The sequence below is a fragment of the Sturnira hondurensis genome, unplaced genomic scaffold (genome assembly GCF_014824575.4).
Source record: "Sturnira hondurensis isolate 20B ecotype Veracruz unplaced genomic scaffold, ASM1482457v3 Scaffold0009776, whole genome shotgun sequence".
In the NCBI taxonomy this organism is placed as follows: Eukaryota; Metazoa; Chordata; class Mammalia; order Chiroptera; family Phyllostomidae; genus Sturnira; species Sturnira hondurensis.
The window spans coordinates 374848-399293 of record NW_028082407.1 but is presented as its reverse complement, the minus strand read 5'-3'; the positions used below and the strand labels follow the sequence as shown (position 1 = coordinate 399293).

At 50.8% G+C, this 24446-nt stretch overlaps 1 protein-coding gene across 3 annotated transcripts in view; it reads left to right on the top strand.

Moving 5' to 3' along the window:
- RNF130 (ring finger protein 130) overlaps positions 1-24446 on the top strand; it is a 99462-nt gene that overhangs the window by 13108 nt on the left and 61908 nt on the right. For all 3 annotated transcript variants that reach the window (XM_037058026.1, XM_037058027.1, XM_037058025.1), the window contains exon 2: positions 14143-14337. In XM_037058026.1, coding sequence (XP_036913921.1) covers positions 14143-14337 — 195 coding nt within the window. The remainder of the gene's footprint in view (positions 1-14142; positions 14338-24446) is intronic.

Sequence of the window (24446 nt, the reverse complement as noted above, 5' to 3'; positions counted from 1 at the left end):
TTCTCAGGGTCTGCAGGTTACCCTTTACCAGTTGTTTTGCTGGGGCGTCTGCGGCCACACTGCCCTGAAATTGCCCAATCATCTAAGGATTCACAGCACTTACCTGGTCTGTAACTCACACAGTCTGTTGTCATCGTCTTGTAAATAGGCTGCTGTGCACACAGGTTGGTTTTCTGATCTCTCTCTTCCATGGCTCCTCAAAGACTATTGTCAGCAATGTTCATCCTCATTTGCATGTTGTCACCAGACCGTAATGCATCAGGGTCAGAAACCCCACATGCACGTGGGACAACGGCTTCAAATATTCCTTCAGCAAATAATTGTTAAGCCCCTGCTGCGTGGCAAGCTGCACAGGAAGGTCCTGCCTGCTGTCTGGTGGGGGAAGCAAGGCGAGTTGGCCCATGTGTATCGTCTAGTGGAGAAAACCCACAAACAGATTATAACACAAGCAATTCTTTCATAATAATTCTTGGAGAAAGTGTCAGGGTACTGAGGGAGCAAAAATTGAGAGCTAGGATGGTCAAGCAAGGCTTCTCTGAAAAAATATTTAAACTCAGACAAAAGTGGGAGCGGCTGTTCCATGAAGAGAGCACAGAAGGAAGACCGCCCCGGCCAGGCGGACCAGCGAAGGCTGAGAGGAGCCAAGGCCCTCAGCGCACTGAGCAGTTCGGAAGAGCCAAGAGGGCGAGGGGAGAGTGGAGTGCGGTCGAGACAAACAGGCAGGTCAGTACATTCTAGGCTGTGTTAGGATTTCGACTGTATCTCGGGAGGAATAGAAAACTATCGAAGGGTGTGTTTTTAATTTTTAGTTAGGGTTAAGTACACGTAACATCAAACTGTCATAACCGTTGTTGAGTGTACAGCTCGGTGGTGGTGATACATTCATGCTCTTGTGCAGCCAGTTTCCCGAAGTCACTGGTTTTGCGAAACCGAAACCCACCGGACAGCTCCTCAAGCCTCCCCTTCCCCCGCCATGGCACCCACCGTTGTTCTGTCTGTCTGTCTGTCTGTCTTGGCTCCCCTGACCACTCCAGGTGCCTCAGACCCGTGAAATTATGCAGGGTCCATGCTGTTGTCACCGGTTTGTTTTGTTGGCGTGATGTCCTCCTCAGGGTCCCCACCCCCCACCCCGAGCATCAGAACACTCCTAAAGGGCCCGGCCAGAAGGCCCCGCTGCTCAGGGTGCAGCCCAGAGCACTGAAAGGTCGCAGGTTTGATCCCCGGTTGGGGCGTGTGTGGGAGGCAGCCGATCAGTGTTTCTCTCATTGATGCTCCTCTCTCTCTAAAATCAATAAATACATCCTGAGGTGAGAATTAATAAAATACTGTTGAAGGGTTTTAGCCTAAGGAGTGAGATAGCCACATTTTAAAAAATTAACGAACATTTATACTAGCTATCACATGCACACTCGCAAGTCTGCAGTGTGATGAATTACCACAGTGAGCACACTGAGTTGACCCCAGATTGATCTGGAAGTAAAGCATCGCGGGCTCTGAAGAGTCCCCGGAAGTCTTCTTCCGCCTACTTCCGCCCTCCTCCTCCTCCCTCCCCCCAAAAGCGAGTGCTGTCCTGACTCTGAGCACCAAGGACTGCTCCTGTTCTCAGTGCACATTCTTCCATATTCTCAAGACTGATTTCTTACGAGTTCATGAAGGGAGTGGTCCGGCGTGTGAACACACCTCCGCTTTACCTGTGCCCCAGTGAGGGGCGTGTGGGTTGCCCGCTGTCTGCCATTGCCTGGAGACCATCAGGAGACTTGCCTGTGTGCTGAGTCTTCTGTGACAAACACACAGCATGTCCTTGGGGTTGCGTTCAAGAGTACAATGCCTCTTTCCCTTCCCGTTTCCTTTCGAGCTCAGTATGTCCAACTTGGTGTCTTTCCTCCAAAAATCTGTTCCTCCCCCAGCATTAGCCGTTTCAGTCACCAGCACCATCTCTGACCAGCGGTTGTGCCAGAAACCGAGACATCCCCCTCAGATCTCCCCCATGTCTGCCTACCAGCTCCTGTCCATCAGGCTCCTGGATGTCTCTACAGCGTGTCCTCTCCTTTCCACGTCTGTTGCATGGCTACTCATCTCTTACCTGGACGCGGCCTCCCGTCTGGCTTCCCTGTGCTCACTGCTGCCCGTAGTTCCCACATACAAGCATTTTTGTCTGTGCACAGACTTGCGATCCCACACATGCGTCACACTGGCACGTGTTTTACCACACTGTTTTGTTTTGGTTTTTTGATGTAGTATCTTAAGGCCGAACACTTAGGTTGATAATAACAGGTGTAATACATTGTATTTCTGGTAGTCCTCATGTTAATATCTAATTTTTCTGCTTTCTTTACCAGTCCAATTAATTGGTTGGTTTTTCTTTTCAGACCTTTTATTGTAACTAAAAAGAACCTGTACAGAAGTGTCAGCTCTGTCCACTTCCTTTCGCTCTAGCTGAGTGGATGTTTTAAAGGCATGTGTCACTGAGTGAGGGGAGTTTGGTCAAAAAGGGGCGGTTCCATGTGCAAGTCGGAGGAAACGAGCTCACGCTGTTTGGCAGTGAACTGAAAACACGTGGGAGGGAGCCCCTGCGCCCCCTTCACGTGGGTGGGGTATTGCTCTGCAGGAACCTCGGGGCCGCGGGGTCACGCACCATTGGACACCAACTGAGGAACGCAGCCAGTGTTAATCCATAAGCAGATACCCCCAAAGCTTGATTTATTATTACCTGTAGCAGTGATTTTTTTAAAAATGTAAGTATATTTAGAGAGGTCACTTGATACAAAATCAGTACACATGCCCCCCCCCAAAGTTAGTCATACGTCTAAAAGGCAGGAACAAACTGTTAGAAAATAAAATTTTTAAAATACCATTTAAAATGGCATTGTCACTGAAAACTACAAGGTGTCTCAGGAAGTGAAAGAATCTCTAAATAAAGGGAAGGACAGCCCATGTGCTTGGGTCCGGAGACTTAACGGTGTTGAAGTGGAGGTGTTTCCCATCTGACCTACAGATTCAACAGAATCGTAAGAGCGCCAGCTGGCTTTCTGCAAGGCTGATGAGCCGATCCTAAAATTCATGTGGCTCAACAGTAGTCCAGACAATCTTGAAAGAAGAGGACAGAATTAGAGGGCTTACAGTTCTGGTTTCAGAATTTACTCCAGGGCAGTGTGGGGCTGGCCCAGACTTGAGGAGCCGCAGAATAGAGCTGAGATCCAGCTGTAAACCTGTACATTTATGATCAGTCGATTTTGAAAGGGGTGCAACGAAAATTCAGTGGAGCAAAGAATAGTGGTGCAGGGTCCGCTGGCCGACCAGGAAGGCTGCTAAGGGAGTGTGTCTTATCTGACAGTTAGGTGGCAGCGGCTTCTGGCACTGCCGGGAGAGGGGCAGGCTGAAGGCAGGACACACACTGCGCATTTGCTAATAAACCAAAGTGACTAGAACCTGGGGAGAAAGCAAGTATGTCATTAAGTTTGCAAATCCCAGAACAGAGAAAGCTGGGCAGTTGCAAATCACCTCAATGGGATGAGAGAGTACTTGAAGGAACCAGTGTGAATGCACAAGATACAAACAGCAGTTGTGCTGAGATGAAGTGCCCGAGTAGCGCATCCTCAGCCTGTGTTTGCTTTCGAGCAGCCTCTGGGCGTCTCCGCTTCTTCTCCTCGTTCTCCGAGATCGGAAAGGGAAAGCGCAGCAGGTTCGCAGAAGTGTTTCCACCCATTGTTTTGTTGGCCCTGAGCAAGAGATACATTTCTTTCCTATTCTCGCTCTGAAAAAAAACTTTAAAAAATGTTTTGGAAAGGGTGGGAGAGCAGCGCCTGGCTTGTTCTTGTCATTATCATTATTGGCAACCTGCATCTCCTTCTGGGCTTTTTAATTTTGGAAAATAATCAAGTCTGCGTCACCACCTTGTATTTGTCTATACAGCTTTGGAGCAGTTTTACTTAGAGTGGAATTTATCTTGCGCATTCCAGCTGGTTTCTTCATTTGGTTTTTCGTCGGGATGATTTGTAATCCCCCAGCTTCCTTTGCCATGGGATTTGCAAAACTCTAAAATGACAGGTTGCTTTCTTCCAAGTTGTGGGTGACTTCCCATTCTGGGTCTGCGTTTGGTTCTGGTTCTGGTTCTGGGTGCCCCAGCCATTGTCCTGTGGGAGGCGAAGTGAGTAGTAAGGCCAGTCGGGACCTTGTGAGTCAGGCTGCTTTTAGCGGCAGGGGTGCCACCCAGCCACCCCATCTGCCTGCCTGTGTGACCTGCCCCCTTGTGACCTGCGGGGACGTCCACGTTTGCTCTTTCTGGTCAGTTGGCTGGATGCGTCACCCATCTGAGTCTCACTCTCGTCTCTCAGACGTGTTCTCTTTTAGTTCTTTCCACTGGACTCCCCTTGAGTGACATGCATTATCGTGATGTGAATACCTGCTTCTACTCTGTCCCTCTGAATGGTAGTTTCCTCAGTAAAATACAGTTTTCCATCATTGAGAACCACTTCACCAAGCCTCACTGATTATTTTTTATATCTAAGGTAAACTTGACAGCTTCTTCCTAGTGTATTTATTGGTTTATGGGCATCTCAGATTACGAAGCCGTCACACCTACTAAACCTTCTGCTCTCGCTTGTTTCGTCATGTGAGATGTCCCCCATGGTTTATATTTTCTGTCCTCCTGAAGGACCGCTTTCATGATGTTATCTCCGTAGGGCCTCCGGCTTCCTTCCTCAGCAGTTCAGTTTAGCCTCTGTACAAACCCTTCTTCGCCCGCTAGTGGGAGCGACAGCCTTCCACCCACGTGTGTGTGTGTGTGTGTGTGTGTGTTAACAGTGAGTCATTTTTTTAACTCACATGTTAATTCAAGGGAAACAACGGTATTACACAATTAGCTGCGGCCTGTGAAATGTAAGGAATGGCAGGAAACTGTGGATAGAAATTTGCATAAAACAAGGACCCTAAAATGAAGAAATGGTTCTCCTTATTGAATTGTATGAGTTCTCTATGTATTTTGCATATTAACCCCTTATCAGATATATGAATCACAAATACTTCTCTCATTCCTTAGGTGGCCTTTTTATTTTTTTTAATTCTATTCTTAGCTGGGCAGAAGCTTTTTAGTTTGACGTAGTCCCACTTACGTATTTTTGCTTTTGTTGCCAAACCCCAAAAATTGTCAAAACCAGGGTCAAGGTGTTGACTGCCTGTGCTTTCTTCTAGGAGTTTTATGGTTTCAGGTCTTGTGTCCGGGTCTTTAATCCACTCCGGCTGATTTTTGTGTATGGTGTGAGAGTGGGCCTGCTTCATGCCTCTGCATGTGGCTGTCCAGCTTTCCCAGCACTGTTAGCTGGAGAGACTGTCCTTTCCTGTCACATATTCTTGGTCCCTTTGTTATACAGTAATTAACACATGTGCGTGGGTTTATTTCTGGGCTCTCTAGTCTGTCCCGTTGATCTTCATGTCTGCATAGACCATGGCGCCATGCTGTTTGGTTACTATAACCTTGTAGTGTATGGAGTTTGAAATCACGAAACGTGATGCCTATAACTTTGTTCTTTTTCAAGATAACTTTGTCTCTTCAGAGTCTTTCATGATTCCATACAGATTTTAGCATTATTTCTTCTATCCCTGTGAAAAATGCCATTGGAATTCTTGTACGGACTGCACTGAATCTGTAGATTTCCGTGGGGAGTGTGGGTGTTTTAGCAACATTGACTCCTGCCACCTCCGAGTGCAGAGCACTCTCTTTGTGTGTCGTCCTCAGTCTCTTTCCCTCACGGTCCCCGTGTCAGTGCACAGGCTTCTCGCCTCCTCGGTGCTTCATTCTGGGGGGTTTTACTCTTTTTGGTGCAATTGTAAATGAGGTTGATTTCTTAATTTCTGTTTCTGAGAGTTCGTCATTAGTGTACAGAAATGCAACAGATGTTTGTATATTGGTTTTGCATCCTGTGACTTTGCTTGAATTTATTAGTTCTAATAAATCGATTACTTTTTTTAAAGATTTTATTTATTTATCTTAGAGGGGAAGCGAAGGGGGGGAGAGAGAGAGAGAGAGAGAGAGAGAGAGATATCAATGTATGGTTGCCTCTCATTCATCCCCTGCCGGGAACCGGGAACCAGGAACTGACCTGCAACCCAGGCTTGTGCCCTGACTGGGAATCGAACCGCGATCTTGTGGTTCGCAGGCCCGTGCTCAATCCACTGAGCTACACCAGCCAGGGCAACTGATTACTTTTTAGTAGAGGTTTTTAGTGTTTTCTACATATAGTATTAATGTCATGTACACATTGAAGCAGTTTTACTCCTTCCTTTCATGTTTGGGTGCCTTTCGTTTGTCTTGCCTGGTTGCTGTGGCGAGGACTCCCAGCGCTGTGCTGAGTAAGAATGGTGTTATGTTCGTCATAACACCAATCGTCTTTGGTGTTATGTTCCCTCTGTACTCACTTCGTTGACAGGTTTTTTTAAAATCATAAATGATGTTGAATCTTGTGAAATGCTTTTTCTGCATCTTTTCACATGATCATGTGGTTTTTATCTTTCATTTGGTACTGGAATGTATTATGTTGATTTTCAGATGTTGAACCATCCCTGCATCCTTGGAATAAACCCACTTGATCATGGTGTGTGATCCATTTAATGCAGTGGTCCCCAGCCTTTTTGGCACCAAGGACCAATTTTGTGGATCGCCCGCCACTCACCTGCTGCCATGCAGCCTGGTCCCTCACAGGCCATGGGCCAGGCCTGGTCATGCCGTGGAATACGTCATTCTCCCATCTGAGGTCTTGTCCAGGTGGCCCGGTCTCTGTCAGCACTGTCGTCCTGCCAGTGTCCTCAGCACTGGATGCACTGGACCAGAGGGAAGGAGCGATAGTAAAACAGGACAGGAGTGTCCTCACAATTTCACTCTTCTGCCAGAGAATTTAAAATGTTTTCCAGGGTTGCAGACTTTCATTTGTAAACTGAGTAAGTTCTGGGTGTTTTGTGTGGGTGGCTGGCTGCTCAGCCCTGCGTGGCCTTCATTCAGTGTGGGTGATGTGCCTGGCCCTCAAGGGGAGCAGAGGGTATTTTATTGTTCCCCTCTTTAAAATCTATATGAAAGAGTAATAATTTATTGTAAAAATGTGTTTTTTAAAAATATTACCAAAGAGGTAAAAATTACCAATTAGGAGAAAAAGTTAAAAACACATTTATTTTACTTTTTAAAGATTCAGAATTACAAAGTAGGTACAATAACATTTGAGAACCCACACAATTAAAAAAAAAATTGGCTTCTTCTCAACTTAGGAAGCAGAAGGCAATGGAATTGTATCTTCAAAGTGCTAAGGAAAGCAAACAATCCAGAATTTTTTACCTGATTAAGCTATCGTTCCAGAATGAGGACACGTGGAAGATGATTTCAGATGTAAAGAGACATGTTGACCCTAAAACGTGAGCTTGCTCGCAGCAGCCCCTCACTGAGGGGCTTCTGGGAAGCCGACCGAGGAAGGAGGGCTTTCTCCTTCCAGGGGAAGAGCCTGGCGACGAAGTCACGTGCTGCCATGACTGGCCTGTGGAACACCAGACGTTTGGTCAGACTGCGCACCTGGTGTTTCGGGAGCTTGTTTGGGGTGAGACAGACGCTAAAACTGAGAGACGGGATGAAGCAGGTGAAAGCAGGTCGCCCTCCCCGGGCTGGGTGGGCTTCTTCTCCTCAGTTGAAGGCCAGATAAACAAAAGGTCTGACTGTCTTCCCAGGAAGAGAATTCCTCTTGTCTGGCTGTCTTTGAAGAGGGACAGGGGCTTCTTACCTGCCTCTGGACTCAAAGTGAAATGCAGGCCACCAGCCCTGGGTTGAGAACTGTGCCATCAGCCCACACGGCTGAACCGCCCTGCAGATCCTGGGGCGTGGCAGTGTGGGCATGAGAGCCGGCTTGTGCTAACGGGTCCTCAACACACCCCGTGCTGGTCAGGGACCCTGGAGAGCCCGGAGCGGTGCAGCGCCGGAAGCCTCTCTAGGGGAGGCTGCCAGTCGCTGACTGTGAAACAGCAGGCATCAGGGAAGGAGCCACCATGGCAGGGTGGCTCTGAGCACGGGCACGAAAGGGAAGGTGCGGGGGTCGCACCTGCGGTGGTTGAATGGCAGCCTCCCAGACGAAAGCCCGGGTCCGAGCCCGGGCACCCGTGAATGAGAAAGCCTTGCTTGGGAACAGGGTCTTTCTGGATTTGATTACATTAGAAACTTGAGATGAGGTCACCCCGAGTTAGGCAGATGCTGAGCCTGTGCTGAGAGATGTTGGCCTGTGCTCAGCCCCCTGAGCCGCTCCAGCCAGGGTTGTGAGGCTCATTTTCGATCGTCTGTCCACCTTCCTTCCCCCGAGCTGGGGCTCTGGTGGCTGTCCCTCTGAGTGTCTTGCCCTGTAGAGATGATCCGCAGATGCCAAAATTAAATAAGCGTCTTCTTTTTGTTTTGTTTCTTGTTCTGTTTTTGTTTCTTTTTGGGGGGGAGCAAATAGAGTCCACTTTAAACTTGAAGGTGGTCCCACAGACCTGCCCAGAAATGGGGTGAAGCAGAGTGGGGGAAATCAGAGTGGCTGTCCCTGCACCTGCACCTGCTGGCAGAGGCACCCCCCACGCCCCACTCCCGCACGCCTTTGTGCGCACCGCAGGGGGCGGCCGGGAACACCCATCGCTCATCCAGACCAGTGTCTGCTTGGATGGCAGGGACCGCATCTGCCTCCCTCGTTCGGTTTTCCATACTACTCCTGGTTCTCGGTGTGCTGTCAGCCTGATTTGGTTGTACATATTGGAAACTGGAATGTATCATATAAGTAAAAATAAAAACTAGTTTCTCAGAACAGGGCTGATTGGCATGAAGTATTAAGCATCCCTGTTCCAGGAAGAAAGAAGTGTGCCACCAGTGCTGAGAGAATTCTAGCCCTGGGGCCCCAGACCCACAGCGGACCAGGACACTCAGGTGGGGGAAGAGGGGTCGGCAGGGAGTTGGGGGTGGGGGCAGGAGCTTGGGGACAAGTGTTGCTGGGAGGTTGCTGCCTTGGAGGACTACTGGAGTCTTTCAGCCTCCCTCCCTGCTCCTTCCCTGCATTCTTAAAGTGGCAGAGACCAGCAGGCTTTGCTGAGAGAAAAAGGGAATGGTAGTTAATACGAGGTTCCTGAGAAATCGCGCAGGCTGGGTCCTTTCGCTGTCGTTAGGATGATAGAGCTACCAGAAAAGAAAAGTAACAGAGGTTGGGGGCAGGACAGGATAAAACTTATTCTAGAAATAGCTACAAAGTTAAGAAAAATTGAAATTTACAGGTAAATTAACAGAAAATTAAGGGGAAAGGAAAAATAAAATATTTTCAATAAGACGAAACAAACAATGACTTTAAAAAACGACAGTAGTCAGATTTAAGTTAAAGTATAAAAATAGTAAAAGAATAAATTATATCTGTGGGAGTGGGTGACGGGATGAAAGCTGGACATTTAAGTCCAGTGGGTGAACCTTAAAAGTAAAATAGGGCCCTAAGAAAAAAAAAAGTAAAATAGGGTCCTGACCAGTGTGGCTCATCTAGGTGGTGTCATCCTGTAAAGCAGAAGGTCTCTGGTTCGGTCCCTGGTCAGGGCGCGCGCCTGCCTGGGTTGCAGGTTCGGTTCCCAGTCGGACTGCGTAAGAGGGGCAACTGATCGAAGCTCCTTTCTCACGAAGGATGTATCTCTCTCTCTCTTTCTCCCTCCCTTCCCCTCTCTCTAAAAATAAATTAAATAAATCAAATTAGGGAGTGGAATCAAAAGTAAAGAATTGTATTCTGCCCATTAAAGCATAAAATAAGGGTTTAACAAGAAGAAGACGAGTCAAGGCAGAAGCAGGAGACCCACAGGCTGAGGAGACTGTGGTCTGTGCAGAAATGGGGACGTGAACAACCAGAGCTCCCTAGCCAGGGGGACATCTAAGTCCAGGGTAGCTGGTCAGGCTTATTTTCATTTGTATGACTTTTGTGGGAAACAGCTGTTAGAACATTGCCCAAAGCGGTTGCCCATGAAACAGATCTTCCGCACAAGGTTGTCCTTCGTTTGGGTTCTTGCGCGGCCCCCCTCCACCGCGTCCCTCTCTCCCCTCAGCCCCATCGGGCACAGTGCCCATGACGTGCCCACGTGATGGGGGAGATGCTGGCCCTCACCCCGAGGCAGCACTCAGAGTGGACAGCTGGTGGCCGAGATCTTGGGGTGCCTTGGAGATGCAAGCACAGCGCCCAGCTCAATCTCGGAGATCGGGGAGGTGTTGGCAAAGAATCGTCAGTGGAATACCTGAAGCCCGGGCGGCGGTTGGCCCAGGAGCCGTGGGATTGTCGGTCCAGGCAGAGACAGTGAGACACACGGCCTGCGAGCAGGAGGCCACGGGCCAGCTGTGCACCTGGGAGGCCAGTGACTCTCCTCCCTGCCACAACTCTCAGGGTGTGGGAGGGGAGGTTGCCCCCAGGACCCACCAAGTCCCCTGCTCCCTGTAAGTCACTCATATGGAAGCGGGGAGTTTCAGGCTGTGGGGCTTGGGGGGAGGCTTCATCTTTTTCTCTTTGTCCATTCACAGGGCCCCTCAAACAGCCTCGCCTCCTTCATACCAGAGCAGGCTTCCTCTTTCCCCGTTACATTTGGCTCTTATGCTCAGAACCTGGTATCTTACATCTGTCCAGTGCGGTGCCTTCGGTTGCATTTTCATGAGTCTTAGGGAAGGCGCTGACCTCACCCCCGTGCCCTGCTAGTCTGCAGGAGCCGCCCAGGGCTCCGCTCCTCTCCCGAGCGTCAAGCGCCCTTCCCACTGGTGCCCCACGCCACCTCGCTGGTGTTTAATTTCCGTGCCAGGCCTACCCCCGCTGGGCACAGTCCTTCAAGGCCCCACGCCGACTGTTGGGCTCCATCTCTTCTCCCTGTGGTGCTCAGTGTGTGCCCGGACTTGGAGTCAGTGTCCGTCTGGGTCAGGGCCCCTCACTGTTCCTGTTGGAGGGGTTCCGTTTTGGTTGCGAAGCGAACAGAAGTCCCTGTGCTGCGTCTGAACTCAATAGGAGAGGCCACAAGAGAAAAAATGAAAGTTAAATTTTTCTGTAATGCAATGATTTTCTGCTTTGTTGAGGTATAACTGACAAAATCGTCAAGCATTAGGCTATAGTATCTTACACCGTCTGTGATTTCACATTTTCATGATAATTTCTGGTTAATTCTTCCTGACCCTGTAACCGATAAATGCGAAGAAGTCAGAGGTGGCGTCCAATTCGGAGCCCCGCAGGAGAAACAGAACAGAACAGAAGGAAACGGTTTTGAACTTGAGCAACACTGCCGTTGACGAGTGCTGTGGTTCATGGTTACGTAGGCACCTCCGTCCTCGTGTGATATGCTGCCTTGGGCACAGGAACTGGCACGAGCTGTGACGGTGCCACCGAGTCACGGAGTCGTCGTCCCTGGTTGGGGGGAGTGGGTCTTGTCTTTGTGTTTTTTTAAGCTGTTAACGTTGTTTTCATTGTTCCAGTTATTTTTTAATTATAGGGAGGAATATACAGATAAAATAAGCAAACTACAGTATTGATTATGAAACCCCCTTTTTTCTTTTTTTGTCCTTTTTAAAAATTTTTATTGTCGAGACTGTTTACGGACATCCCTGTTCTCTGCCCCCGCAGCCCCCCTCCACCTAGCCCCGACCCCTCACTTTCTGAATAATGAAAAACGCTTCTTTGACTGGGAAATTGAGCCTCTTATTGTTGCTTGTCGTTGTGTGTTCTATCAGTACTGACAGTGTTTTCAGAGACCTTCGACAGCTGGCAGATGGGGGCACAGGGACGTTCTTCGTGCCCATCCCGTCTGTCATGGGAATGGGCTTGGATCGGCCCTCAGGCCTGTTCCTGGTGGGTGGGGGCCCCTTTCAGAGGTGGGCTGTGCTCTGCGGTCACTTCCCTGGCCGTGGCTGTGAGTCTTAGGCGTTGCCGCTGTTCCCAAGCATCTGTGCTAAGCGGACAGTGGCACTGTCATCGTGGCAGGGAGAGAGGATGAGACAGAGCCGTGGGGAGCAGGCTCGTGGGGCGGAGCTCGGCTGGACCTCAAGGACAAGGTTGGGCAACACCCGTTGAGCTAAAGGAAGGGGATCACGTGGGAGGAGCCATTTCAGACTGGTTCACACCCACAGGACTCTCAGGAAGTGACAAATTTATCTCAGCCTTTGTGAGTAAAAACTGAAGAGGGCAGAGCTCAGACCCCAAGCCTGGCCAGGCCCTGTTGTGGCTCCCTCTTCGCTGCCCCGAGCGTGGGAAGTGGCGGGGAAGGCAGGTGAGCCTCAGGGACACGCGCGTTCCACGGAAGGCGAGTCTCGGGTCTGCCCTTCAGGGTTTGTGCTGCCGTGTGTTCTGGAAAGTCACAGATGAACCCAGGTCTTTGTTCCTATTTGGACCCAATGCCGGAAGTTTTCCCACGACAGTGGGGCTGTCCCAACACGTCATTTAAACGCTTCTATTTTAAACAGCATAATAATCTGTAGAGCGGACTTCTGTCACTGAGAGGGACCAGTCTGCTTCACAGTGTCACCCTGCTGTGTCCTTCAGTAGGTGACTGCTAAGCTTTAATCTGATGGGACAGGATGGAGGTTTCACAATGTGGATGCGGCCGGAGGGAGAGAGTGAGCGGTGGCTATAGATGGCGCCGGCCACTGAAACCATCTGTCACCCCCACACTGTGTCTTCGGGGACCCTGGTAGCAGATGTGCGGCCACCCCTCCCTGTGATGATAAGTGAGTTTGGGAAGGACAGTCAGTGGAGTGACAGGTGTGATGCTCCTCTGTGGTTGGTGGCTTCTGCACATTTTACAGTTTCTTTAATGCGAACCTTGTGGAGAGCAGGTGTTTTTCCACTGGTATTGTCTGTTTTTTTTTTAATTGACTAATACTTACTTAATACTTTTATTACTTACTTGCTTTCAGTGTTGGCCCTCGGTGCAAGTTCCTTCCCTCCACAGCCTGCCCAGTGCTGGGGGTGAGGCATCCAGCCGGCTTGGCCTGCTGTCCTCTGGCCCCGTAGACCTGCCATCTCCCAACGCACCCCCTCTGGGCTGCCCCCGCCCTCGTTTTACCCTGTTGTAAACAAGCCGGAGGAATGGGAAGGGCAGCGGGGCGGTGTCCTAACTTCGCAGGGAGCGCATTTGCAGGATCGGCCACTGAGGGGCCTGCCTGGCCACGTCAGACGGACTCCGGGGTCTGAAACGGGCGGGCCCCCAGCTCCAGGATGGCGGCCGTGTGATCGGTAGTCTTGGCGCCTCTTTTGATCGGCGGATGCAGGACGTTAATATGCATCCTAACGTGGAATTGCAGAGTAATTTTTTAACAATAAGTGTGAACTAGAGGAATAATCTATTTATTCGCATTGTTTTTTTAGCCATTTAAACTTCCAAATACAAGCCAAAAGTGAACTTTTCCGATTTCCCTTAGACACTTGCTAAGAAATACNGCAGGATCGGGCACTGAGGGGCCTGCCTGGCCACGTCAGACGGACTCGGGGGTCTGAAACGGGCGGGCCCCCAGCTCCAGGATGGCGGCCGTGTGATCCGTAGTCTTGGCGCCTCTTTTGATCGGCGGATGCAGGACGTTAATATGCATCCTAACGTGGAATTGCAGAGTAATTTTTTAACAATAAGTGTGAACTAGAGGAATAATCTATTTATTCGCATTGTTTTTTTAGCCATTTAAACTTCCAAATACAAGCCAAAAGTGAACTTTTCCGATTTCCCTTAGACACTTGCTAAGAAATACAGTATATGTTCAAGCCTGCTCGCATTTCAGCAGGGCCGCCTGGTAACTGAACAGAAGGTTGGTTTCACTTCCTAACTTATCCCAAGCAAAACTCACCTCCTCCAGAGTGGTTGGTACATCAGGGGTTTCTGTGTCTGCCGTTTCTCCCTCCTCTCGTCTCCAGTCCACAGTGGGTACCACAGTCTTCTCTGTTTCTGACAGTCTGTCGACAGAATTCTTCACTTACAACTTGTGTCACGGGAGTACAGGAGTGTCTGTCTCCATGTGCAGACAAGGACTCAGACCCACTGTGATGTCCTTCGAGGGCATCTTCAAAGCTCTGCCGCCACCGGCTGCCTGATGGGAAGGACTTAATTAACTTTATTTGTCTTCACTTGAGAAAATGGTTTGTTTGTTTTCCCTTTTCCCTTTAGTTGCTGATCATCTGGGCTGTGATCCTCAAACCCGGTTCTTCGTTCCTCCGAATATCAAACAGTGGATTGCCTTGCTGCAGAGGGGAAATTGCACGTTTAAAGAGAAGATATCGCGGGCTGCTTTCCACAATGCCGCTGCTGTGGTCATCTACAATAACAAGTCCAAAGAGGAGCCAGTCACCATGACTCACCCAGGTAAACAGACACAGCCGTAGGTTCCTTTCTCCTCCCAGACACCACTGCCTCGCAGGCAGGCTTCCCCCTCCGCCGAAACCACATCCTTTTCCACGTAATTCTGTGACTGGATCTTTCGGTATCACCATTGGTTTGTCTTTTCCCCTTAGTTGAATTCTTTTTCTTAAATAATAACCATAAGAGCCTATAAACCTTGTGCTTGTTAAGAAACTGGCTGTGATTGAATTTATAGTCCTCCATTTCACTTGGTAACTTTGGAAAATAATGCATCACATGTGGAATCATTCATCCAGGTGCACCATGGGTCCTCAAGGCTTAACTGACAAGATTCTTTTGTCAAAATCCATGTTGAAATGGACTTAGTTATTAACAGTAGAAACAATATTATTAATTTCTTGAAGAAACATTTAGGATGTTTCTAATGTAACTGTTTTAATAACCATAGTTGCAATTTATTGAGCACTGACTATATATATGCCAGGCACTACAATACGAGCTTTTTCTGGTTTTTATTTCTTAATGGACTTTATTTTTAGAGTAATTTTAGCAATAGGAAATGGCTTTATGTTATTAGGTACATAAAAAATTAGAATAATATGGTAGGGTAAATTATAGGGATACTTTGGAGAGAAATTTGGCACCACCTGATACCATTAACGACCTCACACATCGCGGTTTAGTGATTTCATGCTGAGACACACACTCTGGAATACTCCCCAAACTTCAGCGCGCATGCAGATCACCTGGGAATCCCGCCACAATGCACACTCTGGCTCAGTGGGTTTGGGCTACAGCGGAGGTTCTATGTTTTCCGTGAGTTTCCAGGCAGCACTCATGGCGGCTACTCTGGCCCCAGATCGTGCTTTGAAAGACAAGGAAGAAGACAGACAGGAAGCACAGGTCTCAATCCCGGGTCCCCTGCCTCCTCTGCGACTCCGACTCTGCCTCTGTGGCAGGCAGTGAGCCCTGCTCTGCAGGGCCACTGAGGGAGACCATTGTGTGCAGAGAGTCTCGCTGTCCTGGACCGTCCGAGTCACAGCCATGGTCACCCTTTCTCTCACAGAGCAGCGCTGTCCACCTGAGGGCCAGGCACCCTGGCACTGGAGCCACAGCCCCGCCCCTCCGGGGAGTGGACCCAGAGGTCCTGGTTAGCGCTCCCTTGCGCTCATGTCACTTCTGTCCACCCTTCACCTGAGGAGAGAGGCCTCCGTGTGCGCATGCTCACATGAGCTCGTGGGAATGGGGAACCATTGAGAAGAACAGCCCGTGGCTCACACCCTCAGTGAGCGTGCCCCCCACGGCCCTCGCACAGCGTGCAGTGGGGGGAGGTCATTGTGCACAGGCAGGTGGTGCCCCACCATGGGGCAGAGTATTGCATCTGTCTTCAAATTACTCTGCGCAGATGACTCATACCTTCTCCACGTACAAATGTGTTCAGTCATTTACTCGTATCGGTGTAGACTCACGGACTCACGGACGTTCGTTGGACACTTTGTATCATAATGTGGTGCTACTGTATGTCGTCACTCAGAGAGTTGCGGCTTTGGCCACTGGGGGCTCTTTCCGTCGGTGGCTCTGCCCTTGCTTGGCCCTCTGCTCCTGGGGTGTCAGTTGGCGGGCCATGCCGCCTTTTGAGCACGCCCGCACTTTGGGGTGCTGCACCTGTAGGTCCTGCCCCGGCGCTGGGGCCAGACCTCCCTCCAGGGAGCCGTGGCTGCTGTTCAGGTTACTAGGAATCAGGACCTGGGTGTTGGGAGCCTTTTACTGGTCCAGGTTTTTTTCCTCTGGGCCCTCCCCGCTGACTGAGCAGGGAGATGCACGTGTGTACGCTGGCCCCGGGGGTGCCCTGCCTGTGACTGCTCCTCTGTCACCATCCCTGTCTGGGTTCGGCTGAGGGTGACCCTGCTGCAGGGATCATGTAGCCACCCCCTTCGGCGTGTCTGTAAGCTCCCACTCTGGCGGTGAGAAGCTGGCCCCCGCCATCCAGCTCCTTAGGTGTTTGGTTCACCGAGCTCTCGGGTTCAGAGCCTTGGGCGTGATGACACAGTGCAACGTAATGGCCGTGTGAGCGCTGGTGTCAGTGGGAGAGCGAACGTTGGCGGCTTCCCTCCCCACGTGGGCCTTCTCTGTTTGGAAGGCCCGACTCCGCACTGAGCCATCTGTCACCACCCATTTAAAACTGTTTCATCAGACACTCGTAAGGAAACCTAAACGCATCTTAACTTGAAAATGACACAGCACAAGGTGGGTCTTGGAACCCACATAATGACAAAAAGAAGGATTTCATCAAGTCCGCCTGCAGGTGGGTCCCGAGATCTATAAGCCACGTTTGTAGAGCCTGAGCCCCTGTAGGCCCAGCAGCCTCGGTCCCACGGCAGGTGCCACTGGCATAACCTGCAGCTGCTCCAGGTGTGCAGGAGGCGTGGGCTGTGTCCCCGTGAGCACGCCCGTCAGCTATGCAGGCTGGTAGACTCATGGAAGCACAGGGTTCAGTTTGCCACTTTCATTTAAGAAAAACATTGAAGAGCTGACATCCAAAAAAGAAGAGGACTGAAAATATGTAAACAGTGTTTTATCAAAAATAATTTGGCATTGGAGCGTCAATTGAATAGTGATGGTAATTATTTCAGTCCATTAAATAAAACAGGAACCGTGAGCTTGTACCGACCTGAACAATAAGAGTGCGCTGAAGTCTGGTGTATCCAGCCTTAAAGCCCCTCCCCACAGAATGCTTGACGGTTACAAAGAGGGCAGAGAGGGGCTTCCTGGGGAAGAGGCCTGGAAGACCCGCCTTCTCCGAGGCACCAACATGAATTTCAGCACCAGCTCTTTGATTCCTTTTCTTGATGGGTGTGCCTCAGCTGGTTGGAGCATCGCCCCATAACTGACAGGTTGCAGGTTTGATTCCTGGTCAGGGCTTATTCCTAGGTTGTGAGTTCAATTCCCAGTCCAGGCATCTATAGGAAGCAACCAGCTGATGCTTCTCTCTTTCATCCATGTTTCTCTCTCTCCCTTCCTGTCTCCCTTCCGCTGTCTAAAAACAATTAAAAATGTCCTTGGGTGAGGATTTAAAAAAGTGAACTTCAGCAAGAACGGGATATATAAAAATGTGCCCCCGGCAATACACACAGGAACGACCACAGCATCACTTCTGCGCTCCTGTGCCAGAGGTTCGGGGCCTGGTGTGGTCACAGGAAACACCAGGTAAACCCAAACGCAGGGGCAGTCAGCACAACACCTGGGCCCAATCTTCAAACACGTGGGTTGCGAGCACCCGGGAAGTTCTGGGAGGCTGTGGCAGGCGGACAGACGAGCGAGACGTGGTGGCTTGGTGCGCTGCATGGGGCACTGCTGGAGATCGGCGGCAGTGAGTGGGTGGGCTCTCAGATTAGCCAGCAGGGACGCATCGGTGGCAATTTCCTGATGGTTATGCCCTGTTTACAAATGACTTTTGTTTGTGGGGTGCACAGTGCACACTTGGGGCTGATGGGGCATTGTGCCAATAACTTACTCTTCGGTGGTTTCAGGAAAAGAAGTTTTTATGTGTTTCCAACTTTTTTGTAAGTATTAGAGACTTTAACAAGGCTTTTTTAATTTTTTGTTTTTTTTTTTAATGGGACTCTAGGAACAGGTGTTACAGAGAAAAGACAGGCGAGTTCCGGGAAGGTGTTTGGCATCTGAAGGACTGTGTGGAGGAGGGCGCAGCCTGGAGTTGGGGTGTTTCTTACACTCAGTGGTGTCTTGCAGTTTACTGAGAGGGTCTTGTCCCTTCATTATACAGTATGATGTGTCATACAGTGCATGGTATTTCACGCCTTGTAAAATACAATTTTTTAAAATTCAGTGGTGCTTCTTTCAGAGAAGAGAACTAAGAGCCATGAGCGGGCATTCAGGAATCAATTTGTTAGTTATAGCACAGCCCTTCCTCACACTGAAAACCAGCCACCCAACAGAGCCAGCAGTGTATGGGGCTCCTGTGCTAGGGCAGAGGTGGCCCTGGGACTCTGCTGCCTGATGTGTCTCCCCCAGCCCTGCCCCCCTTTCAGTCTCCCATGGAGGGAGGAAGGATTTTCTCTTCCACGCAGGCCTCTGCTCCACCTTCTGGGCCTTTTCAGGGTGTGGGGAGACGGACAGGCTGCACGGCGCATGTGCAAAGTCAGGAGGCAGCATCAGAAGGAAGAATCCGGGGCCTGAGCGTCAGCACTGGGCCCCTGTCTGCCCGGGAGGACACCTTGTGCCCTGGGTCGGCCACGTGACCACAGACCCCGCTGCCGCCTGCAGCACCGCCAGACGCCGAGTTGCTGCACTCAGTTCCATGCAGCCGCTTCAGAGCCCCACAGCGTCCCCGTGACTGGGCTGCCCCTTTCGTTCCCATGCCCCACACCTGTGTCCTCTGCACAGTGTCCCTGCCTGACCCTTCCTCCTTCTGAGGCCTTGACCTTCAGCTCACCCACGGGAATTCCTGCCACCGTCTGCCTGCGTCGGGGCCGTGGAGGAAGGGAGCAGCCTGCCCGCCAGGTCCCTCCGTGGGTCCTTCCACTGTCCCCCTGCCTGGGCCCACAACTGCTTCCTGAGCCTCACTGTCCCCCAGATGGCCGTAGCTTTTGAGTCTCCACTCCTGTGTCCTGTCATCTGACCTCTGTGTCCTGCCGTTCCCTTCCCGTCACTTGGCTTTGTGGAAGCGCCCAGCTCCTTGGCTTGTCTGACTGCACTCTCCCGCTCTCCAGGAACCACGTGAGCCACACCGGACCCCGGGACCTCAGCCTCATCTGCTCAGTAAGGGTGTTCTGCCATCGCCTGGCTGCCTGTGACCTCAGGCTCGTTTGGCTCCCGAGTGCCTTCGATGCCAGGGTCCAGCGTTTGTATTTTCTTTAGCAGACAGAGGGGACGCACCAATGGCTTTGACCAGAGGAGCCACCTGATAAATGTGTGTGTTGGAAAAAGCACAGACAGATCTCAGCAGAGAGTCTGCAATTGCTGTGCCCTGTCACTGCCTCTGTCAGCATTATTGCTGGATTCATTTCATGAAAGAATGTAGCAGGTCTTTTTTTTCCGCTGGCATTGTTTGAGGGTTCGTGACAAGAAGAATAAGGAGTCTTGGTTTGAAGAAGCGCAGTATTGTAGGCACACTTTTGGGAAGGACTTGAGTCGAGTGGGTGGGAGTGAGTCAGCAGGAGGCCTCCGACCACAGTGAGCAGGCTCGTGGAGGCCCAGCCGTCTGGCAGTGTCCCTGAGAGAGTGACAGACAGTCTTTGACTCACCCGTCCCTGTTCCCTTGCCACAGCCCTTCTAGGACTTTTTTTTTTTACTTTATTTTTTTAAGAGTTTTAGAGAAGAGGGAAATGAGGGAGAAAGAGGAGAGAGACATCAGTGTGTGGTTGCCTCTTGCACGCCCCCTGCTGGGGACCCAGGCCACAACCCAGGCATGTGCCCTGACTGGGAGTTGATCAGGTGACCCTTTGGTTCACAGACCAGCACTCAATCCACTGAGCCACACCAGCCAGGGCCCTTCTATGACTTTAAAGCAGTTTTGGTGTCTTTCACTTACAGTGTACGATGTTCTGCTTTGCCTAGAGCAGGCGTGTCAAAGTCATTTTCACCAGCGGCCACTTCAGCCTTGCAATTGCCTTCAAAGGGTCGAATGTAATTTTAGGACTATATAAATGTACCTACTTCTTAACAGGGGGCTACGAGCTCAGCACTATCGCCAGGTAGAAACAAGGTGCGGGGCTGGATAAAACAAGGTGGAGGAGCAAGGCAGAGGGCCGGATTCAGCCCACCGTGACCTAGGGTTGGGTCATTAAACTCTGCAGGGGTGACTCCTGTACCAGTGACAGTGATGACCTGCCAGCGTTACCACGTAGTCCTGGCAGACACTGCCGTGTAGCGGCACAGCATCCCCCAGTGCTTCCTGGGAGATTTTCCAGAATTATCTAAGAGCTCCAAAATTTCTTAAAACTTTAGCAGTTGATTTGAACTGAACAAACAAGTTTATCTATTAAAACATAAAGCTTCTACTAAGTGACATTTTACACAGGGATTTTTTTTCTCTTAAAAAAGCAAGTAAGTTTATAGCAAAAAAATAAAGTTTTAAACGACCAGTTACAGGAAAAGCACCTCTGTCCACAGGTGGTCTGGTACCTTGGGTGACTCATCAGCCTTCCTCCTGGTTCTGCCTTTCTGGGGTGAAAGGATCAGCTGCCCAGATGGACAGGGCTGGCCCTGAGATTCATTCCCAGGGGGAGAAACAGTGTAGGGGTCGATTCCTGGTGTCTCCCCGCTGGGGGACCCCTGGGCTGAGGCATGGACCCTCTCAGAAGCCTGGAGGGCTGTGTTGTCAGCAGGTGCCTGGCTGTTTCTTGAAGTGCGGGGCGGGGGGGGGGGGGTCGAAGGGAGGGGCAGGAGTCCCAGGGTTCTGTGGGAGGGCGTTTTGCTTTTCTCAGTAAGCCACACTGTAGTCAGGATCAGCCACGAATTCCACAGGGAGTCTCTCACTTTTATGGAAGAAGAAACTGACATTCAGAGAGGTCAGATATCATGCTAGGGTTTGAACAAGACATTCTGACTCCAGAGCCCAAAGTCATTAATCCTGAGGTTTCCTTCATTGGCCCTGAAAGCCAGTGTTGTAGCCTGGACTTTTTTCCCATTAAAAATAGGATTGCCAGGAGTAGGGGGCTCTTTTTCACTGCCAGCCTGCCCATCCAGTAGTCATATTTTTAAAGAAGAAACAGATAGGTATAAAAATAGGTCAGGGCCTCTGGTCGCAGCACTACTGTGCGCCGTGTAGAGGAAAGGCAGTGCGAGAAAAGTCGCTGTTCTGCAGGGACCGACTCATGGATGAAGAGCAGGCTGGCAGCTGTCAGGGGCAAGGTTGGGGGCTGGGGGGGAACTGAGCGAAAAAGAAGAAGAAACTCACGGACCGGACAACACTGTGGTGGTTGCGGTGGGGGAGGGGCGGGAGGAGCGTGAAAGGGGGATAAACGGGTATGGGAGATCTGTCTTGGAGTGATGAACGCAACACAGTGTACAGGTGATGTGTTGTGGAATTGCACACCTGGAACCTGTATAACTTTGTTAGGAAGAGCCACCCACATCCATCTGATACAAATTTAGAAAACTGTTATAAGAGATTCAGGTGGCCATCAGTGTGTGCTCAGTGTGTAGAGTCAAAGCTCATTGGAGCAGTGCCGCCCCGAAGATATTTTATTGACTAAAGAGAGGGAAGCGCTTGCAGTGGAGAGATCTGGCAGGTAGGGGACTCGCCAGCTGGTACTCCTGCCATCATCAGGGAAGGCAGAGTTGTGTGTGCGCGCGCAGAGGACAGAGCGCCACCGGTGTGGCATTCCACCAGAAACGTTCACTTCTGAGACCTAATCCTGAGGGCACAGTCAGATCCAGAGGGAGGGGCAGTTTCAACACTACCTGAACTCTTCAAAAAGGTCAAGGTCATGAGCAGCCAGAGGTGACCGAGGACCTGCTCTCAGATCCAGAGAGACTAGCAAGACAGCCACACAGCAGCCTCCACGACAAGCAGTCTGAGGGGCCATGCTGGGGCCGCCTGGGGGTGTCCGGACGGGGGCTGGGTCCCACAGAGCAGTGTCGTGTCAGAGGTTGTGTCCTTGTTCTTGGAAGGTGAGCGGAAGCATTTAAGGAGGAAATGTCACGGTGTTTGCAGTGTACTTCCCGTTGGTTCAACAAAAATAAATGCAGGGTCTGGCACACGTAACACCCCCTTTTTATTATAAAATCTTTTATTACAAAAGTCATAAGCATGCAATTCTGTCACATAACAATGTCACATTCAAGCATTCTGTATGACATTTTAGGTGAAATGTTCAAATTAAAACTATACATTATCACATCTATATTATTGCCCTACCAACCACACTCAAGGAGGCGTCACTTCTGCTGGACCCTGTAGAAAAGGTAAAATGTTGCCAGTTCACAAATCTAAGTGACAAGTACGTGCCTGTTCATGTAGTATTGAAACTGTTTTATGGATTTGGAAATTCTCAAAAGGGAAGAGAATGGAATGGTGGGTGGAAGCAGTTACCTCCTTCAGTAGATGCGCAGGTTCACGTAAAGAATAATGATGGGAACGTTTTCAAGGAGGCGGAGAGAGCAGGGCTCACACTAGGCTTTCTCTTCATTGTTGTCTCCGGTAAAGTCATCCTGGCTGCGGCGCAGTGAAACACCCGGGACGCGGGGGCTGCCTCCGTGGCTTGGTGGCAGGGATGTGAGAGTGGGGATGGATGCGCAAATATTTGTCCTCTCTCCTTGAATGTTTACACCATTACAGTCTAATTAGTCCCTAACGCTTGTCAGTCAGTACTTGATCTAGCCCTGGTTTTATCCTGAAGCTTACGTTTTCTCTGGCATTAACATCCCCAGAAGCTGGGCCAAGTCTTTGCAAATCTTTAAAAGTCAGGTGTCTGAGGCATCCTTGAATCAGGGCCTCGGAGGCCAGACCGATGTCAGGGGTGAGGAGTGAGGTCCACAGACCTCTCCTGAAATCAGTAGAGTTGGGGGCCTTCTCTTCTAGAAGGAGTCCCCTCTTATCAGATTCCTGAGGGATTTATGACTAAAGTGATTAAGAGCTAGTGCCTTCGCCATATGAACCTCTGTAATTATCTTCACTTGCTCGCCCTGCAGTGCCTTATCCCCCCTCCCTCCCTGTCCCATCACCCCACTGTGGGGGATGGCTCCACGAAGCCCAGAAGAAGGGCCCTGGCCCAGAAACTCTGGGCTGTCAATTCACTTTACTCCAAAGACTAGTGCCATCCAGCCTCTGTTTCTACCCAACTAGCATAGTCTGTTCCCGGTTGTGTTCCGGCTGGTGCTGCGCTGCTGTGTCCAGGACCCAGGACCCAGGACCCAGGCCACGTGGAGCCTGCACTTGGGGCCCCGTGGCTGGGAGGCCCGCCCGGCTGCTGCAGGGAGAGAATGAGCGAGCCTGCCCGTTGCTGGGCAAGAGTCCTGATCACATCACCTCAGGCTTGGGAAGGACCAGGTACTCTTTCAGACTGACCAGTCACCTTCCCAGTCTGTCCCAGGCTCATGCTGGCCCTTCGCCCCATCCTTTCCCCAGACCAGACACCTTCCCCTCGTGGTCTCCATCTTGGCTCCTGCTGCACATACATCCAGCAAGGGAATTTCTCCTGCTGTCCCTCTTCCTCCCATGACAACCTTGGCTACTGACCGGTGCCATCCTGCTCACCTCGGGGACTAGGCCCGCAAGCGGAGGACGCAGCGGCCCACTCTGTGTGTGAAGCTGTAGCTGCTCAGTGAAGTGGGCTCAGTGTCTTACTCAGCTCCCTGCTAGATTGGGCTTGTTAATGTCTGACTCCCTTTGCTCTCTCCCTTTATTAGTATCTAGCCACTTGCACCAACACGTTTAAGAGTCCCGCCTTCTGAGGGTAGAGTTTTCATGTGATCAAGAGCAAGTGCGAAGGAAAAAAACACTCCTCCGTGTCTGCATTACTACTCACACGGAGCACGTCGTTTCTGACACTTCGGTCACCAGATGTGTGGGGGGTCCCCCAAATGTGTGTGGGGTTCTCAATACCCAGCAGTTCTCAGCAGCACCAGCTGGGTGTCCTGTTATTCAGCTGGGGCCCGGCACTACTTGGAGTTGACACCCAGTCCTGCAGGTAAGGGCTCCTCAACCCCCACCCCCCTCTCCATAAGCCTTCCCAAGTCCCAGGTTGTCACCTGTGCTTCTGACCAACTGGCTCTAAATCGAGGTTTCCATAACCCCCTCCTGGGTTCGGAAGCTCATTGGGATGGCTCACAGAGTTCAGGGAGTCACATCTACCAGTTTAGTAGAAAGGATACAATGCAGGGTACAGATGACCTGCCCGGTAAACACGCACAGGATAGGGTGTGGGGGAAGGGCTCTCTGACACGCCCCAGCAGCCCTGCAGTCCTTCAGTCCCTTCTGTGAGGATGTGTCTGGGGCGGAGCTGCCCCGCCCTGGAGCATAGGGGATGGGCGAGGGTGAGAGCTTCTCCTGGCCTGGTTTACTGGTGACCAGCCGTGGCCAGAGGAGGCCTCGTTAGAACCGAAGTCTCTCCTGTCACCCAGGAAATGCCAAGGGACCCAGGAGCCCT